This window comes from Phacochoerus africanus, chromosome 8 (assembly GCF_016906955.1).
Source record: "Phacochoerus africanus isolate WHEZ1 chromosome 8, ROS_Pafr_v1, whole genome shotgun sequence".
In the NCBI taxonomy this organism is placed as follows: domain Eukaryota; kingdom Metazoa; phylum Chordata; class Mammalia; order Artiodactyla; family Suidae; genus Phacochoerus; species Phacochoerus africanus.
In genome coordinates, this window is record NC_062551.1 from 7,086,444 (window position 1) to 7,103,825 (window position 17,382).

The 17,382-nt window shown below is 47.9% G+C and overlaps 1 protein-coding gene across 1 annotated transcript in view; it reads left to right on the plus strand.

The window, feature by feature from the left end:
* LOC125132463 (polycystic kidney disease protein 1-like 2) overlaps positions 1-17,382 on the plus strand; it is a 102,703-nt gene that overhangs the window by 60,607 nt on the left and 24,714 nt on the right. Inside the window, exons 24-30 of the mRNA XM_047789733.1 lie at positions 2,479-2,580; positions 4,686-4,864; positions 7,071-7,217; positions 9,830-10,029; positions 10,672-10,889; positions 12,184-12,407; positions 15,853-16,074. Of these exons, the coding sequence (XP_047645689.1) occupies positions 2,479-2,580; positions 4,686-4,864; positions 7,071-7,217; positions 9,830-10,029; positions 10,672-10,889; positions 12,184-12,407; positions 15,853-16,074 (1,292 nt within the window). The remainder of the gene's footprint in view (positions 1-2,478; positions 2,581-4,685; positions 4,865-7,070; positions 7,218-9,829; positions 10,030-10,671; positions 10,890-12,183; positions 12,408-15,852; positions 16,075-17,382) is intronic.

A 17,382-nucleotide genomic window follows, 5' to 3' on the forward strand; every position in this document is an offset into this window, starting at 1 on the left:
GCGCAGTGGAAACAAATCTGACTAGGAATCGTGAGGATTAGGGTTGGATCCCTGGCCTCCCTCAGTGGGTTAAGGCGTGGCCATGAGCTGTGGTGCAGGTCACAGGCAAGGCTCAGATCCCAAGTTGCTATGGCTGTGGTGCAGGCTGACAGCTGCAGCTCTAATTCGACCCCCTAGCTGGGGAACCTCCATATGCCTTCAGGTGCTGCTGTAAAAAGGAAAAAAAAAATAGAAAATGAATAAAATAAAATAAAATCAGCAGTGGGAAGGCTCCAGGAGAGATCAGGCGAGAGCGTCCAACTGTCCTCTCCCACTGGAGTCCTATGGACTGATGAAGTCTTCTAACAATGACGTGTGACAACACACAGGAAGTACTGCCAACCATGGCCTGGGGTCCAGGGTTTTCTTAGGGGCCAGCTCCACAGGTATGGAGCCTGCATGACTGACTTTAGTTAGTCTCCAGGAACCACTGCCCCCTCATCCCTGCCCAGGTCAGACTGATAGAGCATGGCCCAAAGCCCTCACCATAAATGGCATTGTTGGCACAGACGTTCTGGGATGGCCCAAGGTCCCAGGTCATTGGACACTATTATCATGCAGGATATGTCAAGGATTTAGAGATTATTCTCCAGGATCTGGCCGAAACCAGTCCCTCCTCTGGAATGTGTGGGGCTCAAACAAGCCAAGCCTGCTGAATGAACATTTTACTGCACACTACCTCTGTTATCTTACAGATGAGGCAAGCAAGGATCAGAAAGGGCAATTAACGAGTCCAAAGCCAGAGTCCCCAGTGTGGCTCAGCAGGTGAAGAATCCAACTAGTGTCCCTGAGGATGCAGATTCAATCCCTGGCCTCCATCAGTGGGTTAAGGATCTGGCATTGCTGAAAGCTATAGTGTAGGTCACAGGTGTGGCTTGGATCTGGTGTTGCTGTGGTGTAGGCCAGCAGCTGCAGCTCTGATTCGACCCCTAGCCAGAGAGCTTCCATATACTGTGGGTGAGGCCTAAAAACAAACAAAACAAAACAAAGTCCAAAGCCACCTCCAGGAGCCATAATTCAAACCCAGATCTGCCCGACCATAAGTCAAGTCTGAGGATTGAAATAAGTTAACAATAACCAAGTGTGCAACCAATGGCTACAACAAAGCTCTGACTATTTTTCTGATATAGGCATCCTGTCTGACACATAGTGAGCCCTCGATAAATACTTGTGAGTGTCTGAGTGAGCGTGTAAATGAATGCAAGGATGTACTGTCACAAAGACCTGAAACGTTCAACATGTCCTACCCTCTGCACACACTGCAACACCTCTAAGGAAGTTAGGATGGCATGAAGCCTAAAAAAATAAGAATCGCTCCATTTATACTGCTGTCTTTGCTCTGCCCAAGGGATTAAACATTAATACTTTAAGTCCCTCAGCTGTAGGTTGGTTCCAGGGAAGCAGATGTCGAGATGGAGTTGAGTATACTGGGTATTTATCCAGGGGTAGCTGGGATCAGCCCCTGGGCAGGGAGGGAAGAAGGCAGCATGAACAGGGGGAGAAATTGAGCTGGGATGTAGCCCCATGACAGATGGCTGACCTCTTGGGGAGCTCTGGAACCAGCGACTTGGGTTGAGATGCCTAGACCTTGGTCATACCCACGTCTCAATTACACTCAGGTCCTGACCACACCCAGGCAATGCATCAATCTGTCACTGGATGTTGGCCTCCCCAGGAGGGTGCCACCTTGACAGTGGTGGCTCTTGTATTCCTGACACCACTATCTTGGCAGCTGGGAGGTAGCTCATCACAGAGCCTTCTGCAGCTTCTAAACAACTCCACCTATACATTTTTTGCTAAACAGTTTAACATTCATTTCTTTCAAATTCCCTCAGAGGCATGATCTGGCTACCAATGTTACGAGAAATTACATACGAATACAGTTTGTACTCCTCAGCTCAAGCATCAAACAGTCTCATATTAATAGCAAGTTCATTTCCAGTTTGACTACTTTGGATGATATTTAATAATGAATGTACTTTTTCTTTCTTTTCTTTTCCTTGTTTGCCTTTTAGGGCCATACCCACGACATATGGAAGTTCCCAGGCTAGGAGTCCAATCAGAATTGCAGCTGCTGGCCTACACCACAGACACAACACAGGATCCAAGCCGAGTCTACAACCTACACCACAGCTCGTTGCCATGCCAGATGGTTACCCAGTGAGGGAGGCCAGGGATTGAAACCGCCTCCTCATGGATACTAGTTGGATTCATTATGGCTGAGCCACAACAGGAACTCTACTTTTTCATTTTAAAAGTTTTGATTTTCACTTAAAACTCTGCTTTGATAAAGAGCAGTTCTCACCTGATGGGATGAATCAACAGCATATACAATTTTGCTTTTCCCCTTTAATTGTCATGAATGCCCAGCTCACTCTCGGCTGCTGTTGTGGATGAATCCGCCGAGCAGGGCCCTCCTAACACCATCTTTCTGTCCAGGTGAAGGTCACAGTGCTGGAAGACAACGACCCCTTTGCCGAGTACCACTACCTGGTGACAGTCTATACCGGACACCGGAGGGGCGCAGCCACATCCTCAAAGGTACCTGGCCATGTAAACCCCCTCAGTAGATCAGGATGTCCTGCCTAGCACTGCACTTGCCAGTCCATTAAGTTGCTTCAGCCCAGCAGATTTTGTTGCAGTGTTTTTTTGTTTTTTTTTTTTTTTTTTGCATTTTGGTTTTTGGAGTAATGTATCTTTTTGTCACACAAAATAATACCCTTAGCCTCAATATCTTAGAACATAGGAGGAGTGGGTTAAGGGAGAGGTAGGGTCTGACACTGCACCCCCGGTCTTCTCATTTATCCCTGTCAAATAATAACTGGTTAGTTGGTTACCTGCATGCAAATGTGTGCACATGTAAAGAACAATCACTAGGCTATTATCAATGAATAAAGGGGGGAACAGAATTTATAAGAGAAAGGGGAGAAAGGAAAGAAAGAAACAATGGCAACCACTTGAAAATGTGCTTTGAATTACTTTTTTAAGGAAAACTGATGCGCTGGCATCCAGCGAAGAGGTCAGGCTGTCCTTGAGAAGGCTGACTAGTAAAGACACGATTCCAGTGGCTTAGGGATTTTCTGAAATCCTCTGACTTTAGCTGTATAGTATTCGGCAGGTTGTTTCTGTCATGTCTCAGCATCCTTAGTTAAGTCTGGCCGGTGCCATACCCCTCATCAGAATGTATCACACCTTGCAGTAGCCTTCAAGGTTCCTTTTCTAAAACTGCCCCATGGAACACAGTTTGAGAACCACTAGCACTGGGGGTGTACTGTCCTGAAGAGTGCGGGATTTTTCCAAAATGAATTAGGCTTCATGACAGCAGGGCATGTGTTTACTTACTTTTTATTTTTAAAATCTTAGTATTTAAATTGTATTATTTTGTGTCTTTTTTGGGGGGGTTGCACCTGCTGCATATGGAGGTTCCCAGGCTAGGGGTCCAATCGGAGCTGTAGCTGCTGGCCTACACCACAGCCTCAGCAATGCAGGATCTGAGCTGCATCTGCAACCTACACTGAAGCTCATGGCAACGCCGGATCCTTAACCTGCTGAGCGAGGTCAGGGATTGAACCTGCATCCTCATGGATACTAGTCAGATTCGTTTCCCTGAACCATGACGGGAACTCCAAATTGTATAATTTTAATGTATGTCACACAGGACAGCCCCAGAGGAAGGAATCACATGACCAGGAATGTCTAGAGTGAAGACTGCTGTAGAAGCAGACTCTGAAACAAGGATTCAAACGCAAGTGGTTGATTCAAGAGGGAGCCCAGGACACCCCCTGGGGAGCAGGAATCCGGAAGGGAAAGGGAAGGAACGAATAAAGGGTGCATGATCCAACTGTTCCCCCATGGGCAACTGCAGCCTAATCCCACTGGGGCACTCTGTAAAACAGTTTCCTGGCTGTTCCTATGTGGGCCTCAAGGTCATTTCAGCTGAGGACTGAGGGAACTGGGTGTCTATCCATCAGTCCCGCCAGCCACTGGTGGAGGAGGGCTTGCAAGGGTCATTGATTTTCTGATACCTCTGACCTGCTGCTCTAACAGCCAAAGAAATCCACCGGGAAAGAGACATGGCTGTTGGCAGTTGGACCTGGGTGCAGATACCACAGTGGTGAAGCTGAAGGATGTCAGCAGAGCAGAGGTGCCATCTGCTTCAGCTGGTTTTGGCTTAGGAAATCAGCCTGGATGGCTTCACAAAAAAATGCAGATTCCTGAGCCCTGTCCCCAGTACTCTTGGTAGGTCTGGAGTGGGGCCTGTGAATGTGCATTTTTAAAATAGTGGGCACTCATTCATTCCTGTCTCAGTGCCAGGCTCTCTGGGAGGCACTGGAACTATGATCAATAGGGAGACACATTCCGTTCTTGCCCTACAGGCCTTTCAAATAAATACATGGGAATTTTGAAAAGGTCACCAGGAAGCATTTTATGAGTATCACTCATCTCAAAGATGTGAATAAAGATAGTGTCATCCCAAATCTTCACACAACTGAAAAATAACTCGGGCAGGCCCCAGATGGGAGGACAGAAAGTGAAATGGCCACACCCCGCTGGGTTTCATTGGGTTTTGGACACCTTCAGTGAAACAAAGCCGGTGGAGCTCAGTTACCACGTGGAGTGGGCCACTCCGGGTCTCTGGATTTCAGGTGACTGTCACCCTATATGGTCTGGATGGAGAGAGTGAGCCCCACCACCTGTCAGACCCTGACATCCCGGTTTTTGAGAGAGGAGGAGTGGACGTCTTCTTACTCTCCACCCTGTTTCCCCTGGGGGAGCTGAGGAGCCTGCGGCTGTGGCATGACAACTCAGGGGACAGGCCATCCTGGTGAGTCAGGGGTGGGCAAACCACAAAGACCTACGAAGCTGGGCAGGTGCATGTGCTGCTTTCCTGGTCCTCACAAGCCTCTGTAGGACACAGAGAATGGAAACCCATTTCACAGATAAGAAAACCAAGGCTCAGAGAGGCCCACCAGTCCACAGGCCACACATAATGCTAGCCTCTCCTAAACGCTACACCTTTCTTTGTAGCATCAACCTGTCATTTAGCCCTCACCTTGCCTATCCGTAAAATGGGGATAGGGAGTTCCCATCATGGCGCAGTGGTTAGCGAATCCGACTAGGAATCATGAGGTTGCGGGTTCGGTCCCTGCCCTTGCTCAGTGGGTTAACGATCCGGCGTTGCCGTGAGCTGTGGTGTAGGTTGCAGACGCGGCTCGGATCCCGCGTTGCTGTGGCTCTGGCGTAGGCCAGTGGCTACAGCTCCGATTCAACCCCTAGCATGGGAACCTCCATATGCCGCGGGAGCGGCCCAAGAAATAGCAAAAAGACAAAAAAATAAATAAAATAGTAATAATAATAATAAATAAAATGGGGATAGATGCCTGTTGCAGAGATAAACCCTGTCCAATAGAAGAGTGAGAGAGACACTGGGCTGATTGTCCAGGAAAAGAAGTAAGAACAGCTCTGCTGTGGAGCACTGAGCTAAGCCTTTCTGTGCTTCTCTTACTGGATGCTCAGAGAGACCCTCTGCAACAAATGCTGTCATTACCTTCATTTTAGAGGTGGGAAAACCTAACTGACTTGCCCAAGGTCACACAGCTAGCAAGCTCAGAGCCAAGACTCTTCCCCATTCTGTCTCAGACCAAAACCAGTGCCAGATGAGTGGCCTCCAGCCTCAACACTCATCAGTGGCTGGCAGCATTAGAAAAACAGAGCATTTAGAAGACTTGTCTTTGACTCATCTGAGGGATTAGACGCTAATACATGAATGCACTCTGTCCCTCAGCTGTGGGGCTGGCTCCTGGGAAGTGGACTCTGAGATGGAGGTGAACATGCAGGGCATTTATCCAAGGAGTGCCTCGGATCAGCCCCTGGGCAGGGAGGGAAGGAGGTAGGATGCACAGAAGGAGAAGGGCACTGATGCAGCCCCAAGACAGCTCCGTTAACCCAAGGGGAGCTCTGGAGCTGTCCTGAATTGGGTCTTGCTCACACCCAGGTCTAGATGACACCCACATGCTGTACCCAAAGGCCACTGGATGTCAGCCTCCTCAGAAGGCTGTGGCCTCAACAGAGGTGGCTCTCACATGCCTGAAGGGACTGTCTGCCCTGAAAGGTGAAAGTGGGTGTCAATAGCTTCTTGTCACAGTCCCCACTGTGCAATAAATGCTCACTAAAGAGAGCTTCTTGGTATCATCACTATTCTTAGTTCACTGTAACGCCGCAAGGAAAACAGCTGCTGATGGATCTGACTTCCCAGCAGAGGCAAGATGACTTCATTTCTTCCCTGGGCCTCAAAGATCTAAATCAAGGAGGTCCCTTCATGGCTCAGTGGTCAACAAACCCAACTAGTATCCCTGAGGACATGGGCTCCATCCCTGGCCTCACTTAGTGGGTTAAGGATCTGGCGTTGCTGTGAGCTGTGGTGTAGGTCGAAGATGTGGCTCAGATCCAGTACTGCTGTAGCTGTGGCGCAGGCCAGTGGTCACAGTTCTGATTCAACCCCTAGCCTGGGAACCTCCATATGCCACAGGTGTAGCCCTAAAAAGGCAAAAAAAAAAAAAAAGAAAGATTTAAATCAAGTTGTATGATCCCCAAAATGTCTGAATCTGAGATGGATGGTAGGCTCATTCTGAGTAGAAGCCCACAGGAGGACCAGGCTTTGTGTGCTCAAGCCTACACCTCCCTGAACACACAATCTAGACAACTTGACTTTCCACACTTGCATTAGGACAGTGGCCGTGGGACTGCTGCCCTGCATCAGGGGTCACAGTTTCAGAAGGCACCCTCTTGCAGTTTGCCTGTGAAAACCTGGCAGCCTCCAAACTGCCTGTCTACACTAGCTGAATTCCGCACCAGGCCAAATTCATCCACTGACTGGGGCATCTTCATGAAGGCACCAAGAGCAATGAAGAAAAATACAAAGTCTCTTGCCAGGACTTCTTGTTCTTGGGCTCAGGTTTGTGATGTGTTACCTTCACATCCAAGGAACTTGAAAATCCTCCACGTTATCCTCAAGTGTGGGTCCCTTTCAGGTATGTGAGCCGGGTGCTGGTGCATGACCTGGCCATGGACCGGAAGTGGTACTTCCTCTGCAACTCATGGCTGTCCATTGACATCGGAGACTGTGTCCTCGACAAGATATTTCCGGTGGCCACAGAGCAGGACAGGAAACAATTCAGGTACTATTTTTTTCTTAAGCACATGCTCTTGACTTTGTCCTTTCATCTGTAGGGAAGTTGTATCACAATCCAGTTGCAGCCAAATAAAAGCACGTTTCAGCTAGCAGGCCTGGGTAGCTCTGAGTAGGATATTAAGGACTAATCACTTTTTCTTATTGTGACTGAGGGGCCTGGAGGGACATGGACTCTCCAAGACAGAATGATCTTCAGGTGGTGGAAATGGTTGCAACAGTTATCCATATTTCCTTATGAATGTCACAAAACAGTAATTGTTTTTACATTTACAGTTGTACAACGATCATAACAACCCAGTTTTATAGCATTTCCATCCCAAAACCCCCACAAAATAATATTTTTAAAATATGTGAACAAGGAGTTTCCGTCGTGGCTAGTGGTTAACAAATCCGACTAGGAACCATGAGGTTGCGGGTTCAATCCCTGGCCTCGCTCAGTGGATTAAGGACCCAGCACTGCTGTGACCTGTGGTGTTGGTTGCAGATGCGGCTCAGATCCCATGTTGCTGTGGCTCTGGCGTCGGCTGGTGGCTACAGCTCCGATTGGACCCCTAGCCTGGGAATGTCCATATGCCATGGGTGCGGTCCTTGAAAAGCCAAAAAAATAAAAAATAAAATAAAATATGTGAACAGACTGACCGGAATGGCGATTCAACATTTGGCCACCTGGAGTATCTTCTTCGTGTTACTTTACACTAGATGCATCTTGCAGCATGTTTCCCTTTGCTTTACTCACTCCCCCACCACCCCTCCTGTTCTGCATCCTTCCCCATTTGTCCCCAGACTCCTATAAGCAGATACAAATGTGTACACACACACACACCCCCCACCACAAATTACTGTTCATTTTGTATCTTTTTAAAATAGCATGTTACTCTAAATATGTTGCCTTTTTTTCTTTAACAATGTATCACACACATCCTTCCAGGAGGATATGTTTGTATCAAATTTTTCTTATTGGCTGCGTGATATTCCACAGAATGGGTGTCCTACAACCATTGTCCTATGGATGGGCATTCAGTCTGCTTCCAGTGCATTTACTGAAAGGCCTTTTTTCCATTCAGCTGCTACTTTAAGCAGCTCAGCCTCCAAAGGGAAAAAAAGTCTGAATCAGAGAGACCGACTCCAACAGAGGTATAACACAGCTGTGGGCACAGATCACAAATTCCCACACTGCTGCTGCTGACTTGCACCATAACCATAAGTAAGTCTCCGCCTTCCAAGTCTCAGCTGCTGCATCTGAAAAATGATGTATTCAATGTGCCTACCCCAGAGGGGACCCAAGGTCCCATGAAATGATGGAGGTAATGTGCGTGGCACACTATATGGTCCAGACTAAGTGCTCAGTTCTAGGAGCAGATGTTATCTCCAATTGCATCAACACGGGTGATGCCTAGAAAGTAGTCATCCAGGAGCTCTCTGAAAGCAGGAGCATCTCATTCCTCCTATGAATCCTGGGGGGCCCAGCAGAGCACCTGGGACACAACACCAGGCCCATCAAATATTTGTTAAAAGAGAATAGTAACATGGACAATCACTATTGTTGGCAACTGACCTCTCTCCTTCTGTACCTCTACTCTGAGTTCAGGCATCCACAGGCCCAAGTGATTGTCAAAGTATGGCACAAACCCTGGAGGGTGCTGGCACTGGCCAATCAGAACAGGCGGAAGCTGGGAATATATGCTCTGGACCCTCTTAGCAGAATCTGAGCCCTTGAATATCTCCTGTGGTTAAACTACATTCTACTCATAGGGAAATAATGCAGATTATTTAGGAGAATGTGGTGCCATTTTCGGAGACCCTGTCTCACAATTTTTATTTTCTCAATCTGAATCTAAACTCAAAGCCTGGGAATGTTAACTACTATCCTCTAATGCTCTAATTATAACAAAACAAATCATAAGTTATATTAAGTTATATTATTATATTAAAATTACAACAAGGAGTTCTCATTGTAGCTCAGTGGAAACAAATCCAACTAGTATCCATGAGGATGCAGATTCCAATCCCTGGGCTCGCTCAGTGGGTCAGGAATCCAGCATTGCCCTGAGCTTGGCTGTAGGTTGCAGACATGGCTCGGACCCTGTGTTGCTGTGACTGTAGCTGTGGCCAGCTGTAGCTCCAATTGAACTCCTAGCCTAGGAACTTCCATATGCCATGAGCGTGTCCGTAAAAAGCAAAAAAAAAAAAAAAGGAAAAAAAATTGTAACAAAAACCACTGCTAACACTGATGTCAAATGCTTTACAAAAATCATCACTTTCAATCCTTTCAACAACCCAGCAAGGCAGGTTCTGCTACTGCCCCCATTTTACAGATGAATAAACCAAGGTGTAAAAACTAAAGTAACTTGCCCACAATCATACGGCAGTAAAAGGCAGTCTAGGATTCCCACCACTCTGTCCAGAGTCCCCATCATTAACTCTAAATGATGCTACTATGATGCTGTATTTCTTTTATAACAGAAAGAAAAAACTGACGATGAATTTCAGAAACAGAGCCCTCCCTCCATCCCAGGATTGCTCTAAAGAGACCAGTCATCTCCCCATTTTTTGTCTCCCTATTTAAATGCCTGTCCATCTCCCCCGGCTTGTCCACAGCCACCTGTTTTTCATGAAGACCTCCATGGGCTTCCAGGATGGCCACATTTGGTATTCCATCTTCAGCAGCTCAGCTCGGAGCAACTTCACCCGTGTCCAGAGGGTGTCCTGCTGCTTCTCCCTGCTGCTCTGCACCATGCTGACCAGCATCATGTTCTGGGGTGTCCCCAAGGACCCGGCTGAGCAGAAGATGGACTTGGGTAATTCCTACTGTCACAGCAGTGAGGGCCACTGGTTCACGGACATGAGCCATCACTGCCCCAGAGATGGCACACAACCACCCTCAGGTTCAATAACTCACTGGGAGGACTCACAGAGGTCAGGAATGCCACGGTACTCACAATCATTACAGAGAAAGAATACAGATGAAAATCAGGAGGGGTAAGAGGCATGTGGAGCAGGGTCCATGGAGACCAGGCCTGGAGCCTCCAGTTATGTTCTGCCAGTGGACCCTGCCCGCTCCTCCTAACAATGACCTGTGACAACAGGCATGGAGTACTGTCAACCAGGGACGCTCACCCAAGCCTTGGTGTCCAGAGTTTTTATTGGGGCATGCTCACATAGACGCACGGCTGACCTTAGCCTCCAGCCCCTCCAGAAGATGAGGTGCTACTGTGAGACTGCTGCCCCCACCAAAAGCCACACTGTTAGCATAGACTACACCATGTGGTCCAAGACCCCAGGTAAACAAAGGCACACTCACCAGGCAGGACATCCCAAGGGTGTAGGAGCCACTCAGGGCCAGACCTCTCTCTGGGCAAGGTGGATCCTTACTGCACAGTCACCCCCTACAAGGGAGGGAGGGGACTCTCCCTGTGACCCCTTCCCTCCATCTGTGGCAGGTGAAATCGAGTTCACCTGGCAGGAAGCAATGATTGGGCTGGAGAGCTCTCTCCTCATGTTCCCCATCAACCTCCTGATCGTTCAAATCTTTCGGAACACCCGGCCCCGGAGAACCAGGAAGCAGAACACTGGGAGATGGGCTGGGGGGCCCCTCGGCCCGGCCCCCTCACTACAGCCCATGGAGGATGGCCTTCTGACGCTGGAAGCAGTGACCAAGGCAGGTTCTCAACCTCAGCAGTGTAGGGGGTGCTCTGGCCTGGGCAGAAGTGGGGGTGGGGACCGGGGCTTGGGGCCTGCAACCCATGTCGTCTGACAGCATCAGTCACCCAGATTTGCCAACTGCATACACACGCGCACACACATGTGCACACACATACACACATGTACACCTACACATGCATGTTTACACACATGCCACGTGAGCACACATTCACACGCACACACACAAACCACACACACACCTAAAAACATATACATGTGTGCACATGTACACACATACATATACATACACCTGCGTGGTGCACACACATACATGTACACACACACACACCTACAAAGACATGCGTACAGACATGCTGCATGTGTACACATTCACACAGGCATACACACGTACACACCTACAAACATGTATACATGTATACATACACATGTAAACACATGCATGCACCTGCACACTAAACACATGTAGACACACACATACACCTATACACAAATGCATACACATGCCATACGCACATTCACACACATTTACAAACATGTATACACATGCACACACATAAACACGTACAAATACACACCTGCATAATACATGTACACACATACCACACGTTTGCACACATGTACACACACGCACACAAACACCTATATATACACACATGCACACAAACGTGTTGTCTGTTTTTTTTTTCCTAAGGGCCACACCTGTGGCATATGGAAGTTCCTAGGCTAGGGTTCAAATCAGGGCTGCAGCTGCCAGCCTACTCCACAGTCACAGCAACACAGGACCCAAGCTGCATCTACCTACGACCTACACCGCAACTCACAGCAACACTGGATCCTTAAACCACTGAGCGAGGCCGGGAATCAAACCCACATCCTCCTGGATACTAGTTGGGTTTGTCATCACTGAACCACAATGAGGACTCTGCACACACACTTTCTGGGTACCTACTATGTACAGAATATTAAACTTTCATCAGAGATTACAGGCTGGAAGCACATAGAAGGGACTCCCTTTGTATTCATGAACACATAAGCATTTATTGAACACCTAGCGTGTGCTACCCTCTGAGGAATACAGCCTGGAAAGCGTCAGGTGAAATCCTAGAAGAGGGATTTTATGGGTGATAAAACGGAAGCTCGGGGGGGGGGGAGGGTGTCCAACATCATTTCTCAGTAGGCAGAGCTGGGATCCAGATCCAGACTGTCCAGCCCCAGGGCAAGTGCTCCTGGCCCCTAAGCCACCTCCTCACCTGTAGCTCATGCTCTTTTACCCACTGGGTAACTTGCAGGATTTGTGGAGACTCGTCAGCTCCTTGTTCAAAGCTCTGAAGGTGCCACCTCCTGGCTCCTGCTGGGACTCCGGGGACTCGATGGACATCAACCAACTGCTGGCCTTGGTGGAAGACGTTGTTTGTCGGCAGCACAAGCCAGGGCAGGTGTTCTGGGAGGAAGCCGGACAGAGAGGGAGCCCTTTAACACCTGCTCTTGGGTCTGCACAGGCAAAAGGTAGGTCCTGACATTTTTTGCCGAGAGGGGGTGTGGTGGAGTCAGGCAGAGGCAGGACTGAGGGACTTGTGTGTATCGCCAGGGGGTCAAAAGCCCTGCCGGGGTCTCCCTCACCTCTACTTCAAACACTCACCATCTCTTCCCTCTCTGTATCGCAGGCATCCTGCTCTCCTCACAACACCAGGCTGTGATGCTGGTCCTCTGATCTAGAATGGTCTTTCTCCTCTCTTTACTTGGCCAGTGGCTACTCAGGCTTTATTCTTAGCTGAAGCGTCCCTTCCTCAGGGGGGCAACCCAACCTCTCGTCCACAACAGGGTCTCCAGCCATGTCCTCTGTAGCTCTTAACACTGCTTTCACATCGCCTGGTGCCAAATCATGAACTGGGTGAGGCGCTGCACATACTTACTGCACATTACTATATTTTGAACTAGTCTCTGTCAATCTCCTCTTACCCCTTTCCTTTCCATCTTCCACCCAGATCACTATTGCCAGTGTTTAGACCACCCTGCCCAATAGAAATTCCCAGTGATAAAAATGGTCTACACCTGCACTGACCAATATGGCAGCCACTGGCCACACACTAGCTATTGACACTTGAAATGTGGCTAGGGAACTAAATTTTCTTGTGTGTGTCTTTTTGTCTTTTTAGGGCTGCACCCATGGCATATGGAGGTTCCCAGGCTAGGGACTGAACTGGAGCTGTAGCTGCCAGCCTACACCATAGCCACAGCAACGCCAGATCTGAGTTGTGTCTGCAACCTACGCCACAGCTCACAGCAATGCCGGATCCTTAACCCACTGAGCGAAGCCAGGGATTGAACCCACAACCTCATGGTTCCCAGTCAGATTCATTTCCACTGTGCCACAATGGGAAATCCCAGGGAATTAAATTTTTAATTTTAATTAGTTTTAATTTAAACAACTACATGTGGCACGTGGCTGTCATCCTGGGTGGTGTGGGTTAGGAATGCTGCCATTTTTAACACACAAGGCTGGTCACTGACTAAACCTTGTTGAGAATACAAAAATGGGGTCTATAGATTGGGGAATTTCAATTCGTAACTCTTGGCTCCACCTCTGATACAGTGAATTAAATTTTCTGAGGTGAGGTCAGAAATCTGCATTTTTAACCAGTGGCTTTGGTAACTGCTATACACACTGACTGTTGAGAGCCACTGCTCTCAAGTCAAGGTCCCAGCTCCTTACCGTAGCACTCAAAGCCCTCCCAGCCAGGCCCATGCTGACCCCAAGGTCAGCCTCACTTTGATGCCCACGTTCTGGCCACTCAGAGGGTTAGCCCCAGAGAACTGGGCTTGGGCTGCCTGAGAAGGTCTGCTGATGCCCACACTGGACACTTGGCCCTGTTTGGGGTCTTCGGGGTTTGGAGTCATTGGCATCCACAGCAAGGGCCTTAGAACATGGACTCTGGAGTTGGCTAGACCTGGGGCTCTTCCGGCTGCAAGAGCAGCTGTGCAAATCTGGACAGTTGCTCAACCTCTCTGAGACTGTTTTCTCCCGTATAAAATGGAAGGCAGCTATACTCACCACTAGACCACCAAGGCTGCACCCTCCCCTGTAAAATGGAAGCACTGATCCACCCAACTCCTTGACTTATTTTGAAGACCAAATGAGATCACAGGCTAAGTGAAAAGTTTAGACCCCCGTCTGACACAAAGCAGGGATTCAGTGAGTAGTTGTGACTGGACGTGATGTTTCTTCCTGAAACATCGCCAGAATGCTCGCAACATGAAGGCTGCTGAAGCTGGAACCTTTAGCTCTGGCTTCAGCGAAGGAGGCCCAGGAAGGATGGGGAGGGAGGAGGCTTGGGTCAGAGAGAAGCAGTCAGTGTTGCCAGGCCTTTACCAACATCTGGTCTGAACCAGAGCCTTCCCCACATGTCTTGTTATTTTCTCATTCGCTTCTCACTGGTGACGGCGGAGAGGTCCTAGGGCCAGGGTGCTCTCTTGTGCCATGTCCTATATCCAGTGTCATGCACCCCTCGTGAGGATGAATACTGGTGAAGGAGGACCTGGGCCTTTCTCTCCACAGGAGCATGTGCCCAGCTGGGCACCAGCCTCCCAGCCCAGACCCCAAGGGCCCAGGCCTGGTTGCACCCAGAGCGGCCCAGCTTCCCCTAGAAGGCACAGGGAATAGTGGAAACAATCAAATTTGGTTTTTTTGTTTTTTTTTTTTTTTTTGCAAAGAGTATGTATTACCTATGTAACTGAAAAAAACACCTTTTTTTTTTTTTAACTTTTTAGGAAGCTGAAATTTGAACAAACCAAGTATAGAAAAATGCTCAGAGATAATCAGGGGAAACTTGACCATCCACTGGATATTTTGTGCTATTAAAGGATTATCATTAATTGTTTTAAAGACTGATGATGACATTGTGGTTTAGTTTTTAAAGAGTCCTTTTCTTCTATAGAGACATTAAAATATTTAGTGCCAGGACATGGAGCTTGGAATCTACTGTCAAATAACCCAGGTGGAGAGGGTGGATGGGGGCAGGTAAAACACACTTGGCTGTGAGCTGAGAATTTTCAATAATGGATACACATTCATCCCAGCATTCTTCCTATTTTAGTAATTAATTTTTTTCTTAACAAAGTTAAGAACAAAAGATGAAGACTTATACCATCTTTGGCACCAGGCAAACTTGGGTTCAAATTCAACTCTTATAGTTGCTGATGAAAGAACTATGCATAGGGCTTGCTTAAGGTACACCAGAAAGTAAGGCAGTAGGCAGAGACAAGATTGGCAAAATGTGGGTAACTGCTGAAGGAGGACAATGCACATGTAATTCTTATCTGTGTGAAAGGAAATTTGGAAAATTTTTTTTTTTGCCATTTCTAGGGCTGCTCCCGTGGCATATGGAGGTTCTCAGGCTAGGGGTCGAATCGGAGCTGTAGCCACCGGCCTACGCCAGAGCCACAGGAACGCAGGACGCGAGCCGAGTCTGCAACCTACACCAGAGCTCACGGCAACGCCAGATCCTTAACCCACTGAGCGAGACCAGGGGTCAAACTTGCAACCTCATGGTTCCTAGTCAGATTCGTTAATCACTGAGCCATGATGGGAACTCCAGGAAAACATCCTTGATAAAAAGCTAAAAGAAGGCTTTTAGCTAAAAAGCTACAGCGCTGATTCGCCCCCTAGCCTGGGAACCTCCATATGCCGCGGGAGTAGCCCTAGAAAAGGCAAAAAGACAAAAAAAAAAAAAATATATATATATATATATAGCTAAAAGAGGAACATTCAAATCTTAAGTGACCAAATAAGCTGAGTACCCCATCTTTCGGAACCCCAGATTTCTCCTGGCTTGTCACCTAGTAAGTAGGTGACGCAAGAAAGCTGTTACTAACACTACATTTTTTTTCATTGCAGGCGGTCTGCTCTGTCACTCAGCACAAGCTGATGCTCTTTCCCGCCCTTGTCCTCTGGGGAAAATGCAATGTTCCACGCCCAAGGTGGGCCCAAGTGACGCTTGGAAGGACCTTGCCTACAGGCAGTGTCTCTACCTTCAGCTGGAGCACGTGGAACAGGAGCTGCTGCTGATGGGGACCCGGGGCTACTCCCAGTGTCAGAGCCACACCCAGGCACTGAGGCAGTTGCAGACCCTGAAGGGCTACCTGGGGGAACAGGCTGGAACTCTATCCCCAAAACACACCAGGTAATCCACTCCCCTGGGTGGAGAGGGCATCCCAGTCAAGCTTGGAAGGTTATTCATCCAGATCCGCCCAAGAAGCAGCAATGTGGGGCTTCTGCACAGATGTAGGAAGAGGGTTTTGAACAGGATTATTTTGCCAAAAGACACGGAGGGCCTTTTGTACAGCACTTTACAGTTTATAACCATTTTCTGGGTGTTTCCCAGCATTTTCTTGGACAAGTCCCTCAACCTCCCTAAGCTGGTTTCCTTATCTGTACAATGGGAATGATAATGCCTATCTCCTGACTCAAAACCAAAAAGAATTTCAAAGGGCCTGCTCCCTGGGGGGGCAGTATCACTTGAGATATCTACAAAGACTAGGTCTGGTGGGGCCTGAAGTCCCCTCCTGATCCATTTGCAGCATAGCAAACATCTGTTCACCAAACATTTGCTTTCACCGCCCTGTGAATTTCCTTCCACCCCTTTGAAATCCCAAAACTTTACCCCTTTTCTTCCTCTCAAATGCCACATAAACATCAGTTTCCTATTTTGTCCTTGGGCTCTATATTCTTCTGGTGCCCTATACATATGTAATTAAATTTGGTTCTTCTCCTGTTAATCTGTCTTATGTCAATTTGATTCTTAGACCCACCCAGAAGAATTTAGAAAAGATAGAAATTTTTTTTTCTTTTCTAACCACAACATAATTTAGTGAGAAAACCATCATTTCTGAGATGTTTTCTAAAATAACTGATGAGTTTATGTTACGTATGGAATTTATTTTTAAATATTCAGCAAAAAAAAAAGCAGATGAGGATAGATGAAATAAGTTTCATAAGGCGATGGTTGTTGAAGGTAGTTGATGGGGGTTCACTGTGCACACTGATTTCTCTACAATGGGGAATATAATACAAACTTAAAATTATATAGCACCAGTGTTTTGAACTTGTTGTGAGGACTCAGAGAGCAAACTGGCGTAAAGCAGTTTACATGGAGACCACCTCCTAGTAAGAAGTGAATAAAGGTGACCTTGGAGTTCCCGTTGTGGCGCAGTGGAAACAATCCAACTAGGAACCATGAGGTTGCGGGTTTGATCCCCAGCCTCGCTCAGTGGGTTAAGGATCTGGCATTGCCGTGAGCTGCGGTGTAGGTCGCGTACGTGGCTCGGATTGGTGTCGCTGTGGCTGTGGTGTAGGCCAGCAGCTGTAGCTCTGATTCGACCCCTAGCCTGGGAACCTCCATATGCTGAGGGTATAGCCCTAAAAAGCAAAAAATAATAATAATAATAACTGAATAAAGGTGACCTCAATAGAATATATGTATGTTTACTAG